Source organism: Buceros rhinoceros, unplaced genomic scaffold, assembly GCF_000710305.1.
Source record: "Buceros rhinoceros silvestris isolate BGI_N320 unplaced genomic scaffold, ASM71030v1 scaffold15060, whole genome shotgun sequence".
Classification (NCBI taxonomy): domain Eukaryota; kingdom Metazoa; phylum Chordata; class Aves; order Bucerotiformes; family Bucerotidae; genus Buceros; species Buceros rhinoceros.
Window position 1 is genome coordinate 7,705 of NW_010388013.1, and position 8,921 is coordinate 16,625.

An 8,921-nucleotide genomic window follows, 5' to 3' on the forward strand; every position below is an offset into this window, starting at 1 on the left:
GCTCTTCCTGGATTGCAAGTTTTCTACCACCCTGACTTCAGTTTTCTATCTTAACCTTGTATGGGTTTTAATTTGGGAATTTGAAGAAATTGCTTTGAAAAAACAATTCTGCTAATTGTTTGCTTCAATGATTACAGTGAGAAGAATTGTTCAGAGATATGGGAAGCGTTTAAAAATGCATTTATTAACAAGGATCCTTGCACCATTCTACCTAAGGACTATGAATTATTTATCAATCTGTCATGGCACACAATTCCATCTAACAAGGTAATGATTATTAGTGTTATGTTAACAGGCCTGTGACATCCTGCAGATTTTCCACACCACAGTTCAAACTTTACCAAGAGTCATTCTGTGGCTTAGTCATGATTCATTATTTTCCAGCCTGTCTGTAGTTTACATATAAGGCTCAGGCTTGATAGCATTTTTCACTGTGTTTTGGCTACATTTATTCTATGCAGTAACTTCTCAGCAACTTCTCTATTTTCTTAATACAAAGATCCCTTGTTGTTCATGCTGTGCTGGGAGCTCTGTCATAGTCCCTGGATGTCCACTTCTTCTTTTCTGCCGGTTAGGTGCTCTGCCTGCAAAGATTGTGCCTGCTATCATGTTTTGCTTCCACTCCTCACAGCCAAGTCTCAGGGCAATGACCATGTTAAACATTGACATGTTAAACAAGCATAAGAAATGAGATAGGACACTTTTACACGCTAGAAAACAGCGAGGATTTGATGTTCTGGCAGTTGCAGAGAACTGTGAAAGTGCACAATCCATGGCTCTTCATGCCATCATATCCCATCAGAATGTGTTTTGGCCTTCTTTAAAAGGTTGTACTTTAAAACAGTTTTTTCCTCTGGCACCATCATCTTTAGGTGATATAAGCTGAACAAATACTTCTGTCAACATAGCTTAATTCACGAAGGTTTTGCAAACATGGAAATAACACGTAGATGTATGATTTGTCCACACCATAAGCCAATATAGCAGTGTGAGAGAATTCTGGTAAGATATATCTAGCTTATATATATATATATATATATGTATCTGTTTTCACTTTTTTCTCCCTTTTCCTATATCTGTCTGCTGAGGAACACAGAGCTATATTTAATATATATCTGTCTGTATCCATTCCCATCAGGGTATGAATGCCCCTCAAGCCTCTAGTGATCAGAATTTACACCACTGTAAAAAACCCCACCTTTGTTTCCCTAAAGAGACAACAAACATTTCTGGTTATTGGCTTGATTTTGAAAGAAATACCTCAACATGTTTTAAACAGTTTTCAACACCCCATAATCAAATTGTGTCCGCGCCCAAGCGATGTTTCATTTCTTCTCTATTTTTTTTCCCTTTTTTTTTATAGTCTCTCTTCTGGGAAAATAATCACCAGCTAGTCAATAGTTTTGCTAGCAGAGGCCGTCGCTACATGTCTCTGGCTGATACTCTGTCTGGCTTCCTTGGAGACTTTCTGAACTGGTGTGGGGAGGCAAACAGCACTGGTAAGACAATGAGGGCTATATTAAACACCTGTCTGTAAAACCATAATGGAGACCGAATACTGCATTCTGGAGGAGCTCATTTTGCTCTTACCCTATAAAAAAATCAGGAATAGCTTCACTGTCTCATTCTCTCCTGTTTTGTGTGAGTATTTAACATTGCAGTCAGAGGAGCACACAGTGAAATCTAAACAGTGCTGCAGAAGAGATAAACTTCCTTTTCAGTCCTCCGAACACGGAGCTCTCTGCATCCCAGTGATAGAGTTAGAGTGAGCCGTTTCAGCCAAATTACTGAATCCACAGAATGTCACTGTTTATGTAAACTGCAAAGGATGGAAAGCGATAGAAAAAAATACAACTGTCAGCTTTCAGTGTTATGTCAGACCACCTTGTATGTTCAGAGAGTAATATGCAAATATATTTAATTGCTTTCTAAGGTCACATTTTGCAGTCATTATCATCACTCTAATAGCACAAATCATGTGCCTTCCTACAGGACTGGACTATGAATCCTGCCCTACCATGGAGGAGTGTGAAAACAACGCAGTGGATTCTTTCTGGAGGATGGCCTCAATCACTGTAAATATTGCTTTAATGCTGACTTTGTGCATTAGTGAGTGTGTCCTGGGCAGTTCAGGAAAACATCGCTGGGTCAAAACAGATTTAAGTCTGTAACAGTTCTAGGTTGTTTCTTCTGACACAAAAACAGTGTTTTAGCAAGAGGAACATATTTTTCACCTTAGCTAGATAATGTGTTGAAATTCTGTGTTAGCTTTGTTAGTATTTATTAAGCGTATACTAAGCACAATAAGCACTCTAAGGACAGTTAGGACCTGTACTGAATACAGGTCCTAAGTGACGTTTGACAGGCTTGGTGGAAACCGTTTATTTACAGATCAAAGCCAACACAGAGTGCCAAAATGCTTGCTTTCTATGCTGAAGAAACTATTTATAGGTGTGAGAAAATGGTTTGAAAATTAATGCACCGTCTATGTTCTTGACCTCTCTACTGCAGTGACATGCTAGGGTGCTACTTTGGTATTATTTTCACAATTCTTGTATTCTGCCAGATAAAATTCTTTCCTTGGTCATTGTTGCTTGCAATACAATACCAGGTCCTGTGACAAATCTGTAAGATGAGTTCTTTAAAATATTTTTATGTATTGCAGTATGCGCAACACAGTTCTGGGGTGATACATGTCTTGTTGAATGGTTCTGCAGTCGGAGGAGCTTATCCAGTCCCAGGGTAAGAAAACTGACTTATTTATGTGTGCAAGATCTGATGCCTGCAAAAATGATTCAACCAGTTGTTTGGGTCTTCTGCTGCACAAAGCATGGGAAGCGTAGCTGAAAGATCCTGTTGCATCAAAGTCTGCAGAGTTGTGGGGACTACTGTTATTTGTCCCCAGCCATGGGAATTACCATGAAATGGATGGAAACAATCCTTTTGACTCCTGCATTTTACGAACTGCTGTGGCAGCAGGATAAATGCTCTTTAAAAGCAGCCTTCAAGTCAGCCAACATACTGTGGCAAAATGTGTACATCTTCAAAAAGATAAGTGTTACAAAATTTCTATTCAGGGACATCTCCAAGGAGAGGACATCATTACAGGAGTATAGCCTCTGTCAGGCCTAGCAGCAAACTTAGTAATTTCTATAGGGAAAGTGCTTTGTCCTACTATTTCTCCAGGACCAAGAGACAAGGTAGTTTAAGATCTATTATGGTTTAAGAAAGCATAAAAGCTCGTTGAGAAGGACAATAGCAAGAATTAGCATTTCTTCTCATTCCCTTTTATATTAAGGACAGATGTGTTTTCCCTTATTTACAAGTGTACCACTATGCAGAAGTTCATCTAAGCTTGTATTTTAAATTTATTGTAAATGGACACCCTTATTGAATATGTGGCTGTGGTGACTGCCTACCTTTGATGAAATATACATCTTACCTCAGCAATCATCCTGTCCAAGGCAGTAATAAAAACATCTTTTAAAAAACCATAGAACAGATCCTACTCCTGTGTGCTTACAGAGAACTAAGAACGACCACTGAAAGGTTAATCTTATCTCTGAATACAAGAGAAACAAGAACCATCTGTTCCAAAACATTGACTACCTATTTACCTCTGAATGCCAATGTCCATCTCTGTACACAACTTTCAGCTATTCAAGAAGACTTACACAGTCTCCTTGGGTTGGTCAGATGGTCAGCTGTGATTAAGTCTTCTGCAGATGATAATACCTGGCAGCAGGTCAATGCCCAGAATCCAGGATAGATTCCTTATTTCAGAAACAGATTCCTTATTTTTGTTAATTTACATATTACTTATTTTGGAAATCTCTTACACATAAATTAATTCCACCAGATCGCTGGGTTGCCTGTCTGGAGATACCGTGACCGAGGAAATATCCACCATTGCAACACAGCCTGCAAAGACAAAAACAAAGCCAGTTACTCCATCTATTTTCTTTGCTGTGTATCCTCTGGTCCCTTTGTGACTGAATTTGTTTAAGAGATCTTGTTTGAAGGAGGCTTAGATTTGCATAATTAATAGCAGAAGGTAATCTGAAAGATCTGCCTGTCTTCCTAAACATCTATCTGGTCTGTTTTCAAGCATTTCAAAGCCTCTTCCAAAGTTTATCCTGTGTAACACCATTTCAGTTAAGATTTATTTCTCACTTCACTGCAAGATAACTTTGCTCATTCACACAGTACGAAAGTAGTTTTGAGACTTCTTTAACAATATTAGTCGGTTCAAAAATTGGTTTACTGAAGTGTGATGTACGTTGTTCCTCCACAGCTTTTGATTCCTCTAGTTAAAGATTCTTTTATATTTTGGAGGAACCTGCATTTTTGCTGGCAATAATGCATGGCAGAGCAAATGAGATAAAAATAATTTGAATCTTTATTTTTTGTCATATTTTCACTCTATGTTTAAGACAGCCTTGGACACCTTGGACAGACAGACAGGCTAACCTGCTGTTACTGGTCTCTGGTTAGCCACTGCCCTACCAGACTTGACCAGAGAGGGCAACTGCTGGTATCTGCCTCCTCATATACCACTTCTCCGGAGTTTAAATTAACTTCCTAACTTCATGAACAGGTCTCAGCTGTTTGCCAGCTGGCACTGACAACCACTGTGTGTTTTGTGCTTCCATGCCAGAGCACCAGTATCTTCCCTGCAGGTACCAGGAAGACAGAGCAGTGATCACATTGCCACTGGTGGTCTCATCTAGGAGGTGAGAACTAACAGTCCCTTCTGGTCTGGGGGATCTCAGAGCATTTAAAGTGGCTAAGAGATACTGCAGCCTAGAGGTAGACATTTAAGAAGACCCATGATAGGCAAATTAGAGCACACAACTAGGTTTAGGCTTGGACCAAGCATTCAGTGCAGACACACTCCTTACAAGCTGAGAAAAAAAAAAACAAACAAAAAAGAAACCCAGCAATTAAAAGGTTGGAGATCATCACAGTACATCTTGCTGGAGGGGTTAGAAATCTGTGGCTTTGAAATGGCTGCATCTGACGAAAAATTAAATTCACAGACATTAAAGTAATCCTTTGGATTTGGCATTTTGAGACCAGATATGAGGAAGAAATTCTTTACTGTGAGGCACTGGAACAGGTTGCCCAGAGAAGCTGTGGATGCCCCATCCCTGGAGGTGTTCAAGGGCAGGATGGATGGGGCTTCGAACAACCTGATCTAGTGAAAGGCGTCAACGCCCCTGGCAGGGGACTTGGAAATAGAAGATCTTTAAGGTCTCTTCCAAGCCAAACCATTCTATGATTCTATGATTTAGTTGCCATTTTATTATCTTGTTTTATTTATTATTATTATTGTCATTTAAATAACTATCAAAGTCAATTTGCATAAATTAATAAAGTGGAAGATTCTCTAGGCTAGGGATGGACTTGTCTAGAATTTTCTCCTTTATGGTCTTACATATCCTAGATAAATATTTCATGTTATCTTTGCTGTGATTTTGAACCCCAAAATGTATTTGTCTTGTGGCTGTTGTTATTTTTTTTATTTAAAGCAAAATTGTATTGTGTCTAAAAGCCGGAACTACAAAATGACTCTTTTTTTTTTAATAAGTATCAAATGCTTTTTGTTTTGTTTTTGCATTTTTTAACATTCACTTCATTCTGGTTCACCTTTCAGTTGGAACTTTTTTTCATCCAAGTCCCTATAAGATGAAGAACATGAAAACAAAACTTATGATTAAATGCCTTTGACCTTTGAGGACATTCAGAACGTGAACCAGATTTTTTATACTCTTTGTTGAGTCTGTAATCAGAAGATACAAAAGTAAAATCAAGTGAGCCCATATCTTACAGCAGGATCAGAGCTGTCATTAAAGCAAAGGAAAAAAGATTATTTATTTTTCATGTTCTTTATAGTTCTAAAAAATTGTTTCTTAAATCAGTTTTTTTGCAGATTACGAAATACCTAATCTCCAGAGAGACAAAATCTCACAAATCATCATCTGGGTTGTGGATGATATTGAAGGACCAGATATGTAAGTTACATCTTGAAAAAAAAATTAATTTCTCCTTTTTGGACCTGTCTTTAAAATTTCACCTTCTTTTTCTGTTTGATTATATTTGCACACAGACTAAACAAAAAAAAAAATTTAGATTTATTCACAAACACAGAAGGCACACCGTGTCCTTCTGAAAGAGTATAGAAATACTAGAATTAGACAAAATATAAATAAATTCTAATTTTAGGTCTGGAGTCCGCTCTTGGTTAGATGGATGTGTGGGTCTCAGACTTTGAGTGAAGATCGAGCACATACAGATTTACTAAAAAAAGAGTCAATCTGAATTTCAGATTAAATGCAGATGTGAAATATTTCTTTCACCTTGCCATGTGCTTTCTTTTAATTTTCACCCATGTTAACTGTTCAAAAATTAGTAGAAGCAGAGAAATACCACCAGGAGGCTTGTTTTCTCTCAGTACTTAAAATCAATCCAATAGTAAAATGTAGGCTTTACAAAGATCTGATTTTGTTGTTAATTTAATTTTTAAAAAACGAACAAACAAATAAACAAAACAAAACAGATTAGTCCAAATTGAGTAGCCTGCTGGTAAACAGTCAAAGACCAAGTGATAATTTTCAGCAGAAACATAATGGAAAATGGACTCTGAAGTTAAGAAAATGAAATCATTAGACCAAAAGGCCTGGTTTAGGACTGATTAAAGGAAGCATTAAATAGTCTATTCATTATAGCTTTTGTGTGGGGTCCCTGCAAATGTATATAGATGAATCAGGGGTAGGGGAACAGAGGAAGTCAGCTTTACCTCAACCATCTGCACGGTCCCTGCAGTTTAATATAACATGGTGGCATTTTATTGGTCTTAAAACTGCCCTGGCTTAAGGCAGCCAGAGAAATGGGCTCAGATCTCACCATATCCACTATTGGTGACTGAATCCCTGCTCTCGTCTGCATTCTTAGGTGTATAAGGCTTCCGTTCTTGTTACTCAACTTCTTTTAATTGCATCCATTCATTTTGTGTCATTTCCCTTTCATGTCTCATCTCTTCCGTCTCCTGTTGCTTCTCTTTCAGTTTGGAAATGGTTAATCCAGACCATATGCTGTAGAGCCTACAAAGCATAGTTCAGATTAGCACTTCTCAGCCTTTCTCTTTAAATCACAGAATCATACCCGAATGGAAAACCCCCCAGACAGCTCACCTTTGCAAAAGTTGCCCTTATTACAAAGAAAAATTAAGAAAAGCACTGAATGTTAATTTACCTTTCAGTTAATGGATACATGGGAATACTCATATATTTTTATTACTTGTTTTTTACAATTATTTTGTTGGTCCCCATATGATTTCTTTAGAGTCATGAGTACTTGCTGACCAATGGTAAATAGCGCTGCCCATAGTACTTGATGTTTTAGAGGTCTCAGTAGGTTCTGTACTATGCTAAACTTTCTTTTGCTAATTGGATCACAAATTAAAAAAACAATGCTCGACACAGAAGCTGTGTTTAGGATTGTTTCTGGTTTGAATTCTGTTTTCATATTACAAATGAAACACTATTTTACAAAATTATTTAGCTCTTTTTCTGTTTGTATAGTGAAATATTAAAGGTGGGAATATTGCTTAATAGAATCTGCAGATGTTACACTGTCTGAAGCCAATCTTCCACTCTTTGCAAACTGAGTATAAAATGCTAAATGGCTGTAAGCAAATGAAACATTATAAACAGCAATGTACAACAGTTTTATGTAGGTGTTAAGGAATATAGAAGAGTCAAAATAATGGGGATTTACTTTACTAATTCCATTGAGTTCAGTGAAAGGAAATTAGATAACAAAAGACTTGCAGTAATATTAAAATTCTTTCTCACAGAGATTCCTGTGGAATTCATACTGTAAAGATATTAGAAAACAGGCTGAAAACCCTTGGTTATGATGTCACCTGCACTGACAATGACAAGTAAGTGAAAATCCTTCATTAATATGGTGCATTGGCAGAAGCGTCTCATCTATCTTAAGTGTTTTCTTACCTTCCAGTACTTAAGTATCGTTAATACGATGTCCTCAGTAAAAGGCTGATATGTCACATTTTTCAGACTTAGCATTTTTTGGTCATGAATTAAGCAAAACACTACATGGCGTTATATAGTTGTATAGTTTTTCACAGAATCAGAATCACAGAATCATCTGGTTGGAAGAGACCTTTAAAATCATTGAGTGCAGCCATTCACCCTGCACTGCCGGGGTCTCTAAACCATGTCCCTCAGCACCACATATCCATGTCTTTGAAGTACTTACAGAGATGGGGACACCGCCACCTTCCTGGGCAGTGACTGTTCCAATGCTTTACCACCCTTTCTGGAAAGAAAGTTTTCCCAATATCTAACCTAAACATCACCTGGCACAATTTGAGGCTGTTTCCTCTCGACCTATCACTGTTACATGGGAGAAGAGACCGACTCCCACCTTGCCACAACCTCCATTAAGGTAGTTGTAGAGAGCGAGTCCCCCTTGAGTCTACTTTTCTCCAGGCTAAACAAGTATGAGAGAACAATACAAGATAACGATAAGGTCTCCCCTGAACTCCTCTTCTCCAGACTAAACAACCCCAGTTCCCTCAGCTGCTTCTCATAAGACTTGTGCTCTAAACCCTTCACCAGCTTCTATGGACCTGCTCCAGCACCTCAGTGGCCTTGTAGTGAGGGGCCCAAAACTGGGCACAGTATTCAAGGTGCAGCCTCACCAGTGCTGAGCACAGGGGGACAATCACCTCCCTACTCCTGCTGGTCACACTATTGCTGATACAAGCCAGGATGCCTTTGGCCTTCTTGGCCACCTGGGCACACTGCTGGCTCATGTTCAATTGGCTGTCGACCAGCAGCCCCAGGTCCTTTTCTGCTGTTCACTTTCCAGCCACTCCTCCCCCAGCCTGTAGC

The 8,921-nt window shown here is 38.5% G+C and overlaps 1 protein-coding gene across 1 annotated transcript in view; it reads left to right on the plus strand.

Moving 5' to 3' along the window:
* The window catches only part of BST1 (bone marrow stromal cell antigen 1), a 17,387-nt gene that overhangs the window by 4,071 nt on the left and 4,395 nt on the right, over positions 1 to 8,921 (plus strand). The window contains exons 2-7 of the mRNA XM_010144402.1: positions 138 to 267; positions 1,364 to 1,499; positions 1,993 to 2,075; positions 2,666 to 2,742; positions 5,922 to 6,014; positions 7,859 to 7,945. Of these exons, the coding sequence (XP_010142704.1) occupies positions 138 to 267; positions 1,364 to 1,499; positions 1,993 to 2,075; positions 2,666 to 2,742; positions 5,922 to 6,014; positions 7,859 to 7,945 (606 nt within the window). The remainder of the gene's footprint in view (positions 1 to 137; positions 268 to 1,363; positions 1,500 to 1,992; positions 2,076 to 2,665; positions 2,743 to 5,921; positions 6,015 to 7,858; positions 7,946 to 8,921) is intronic.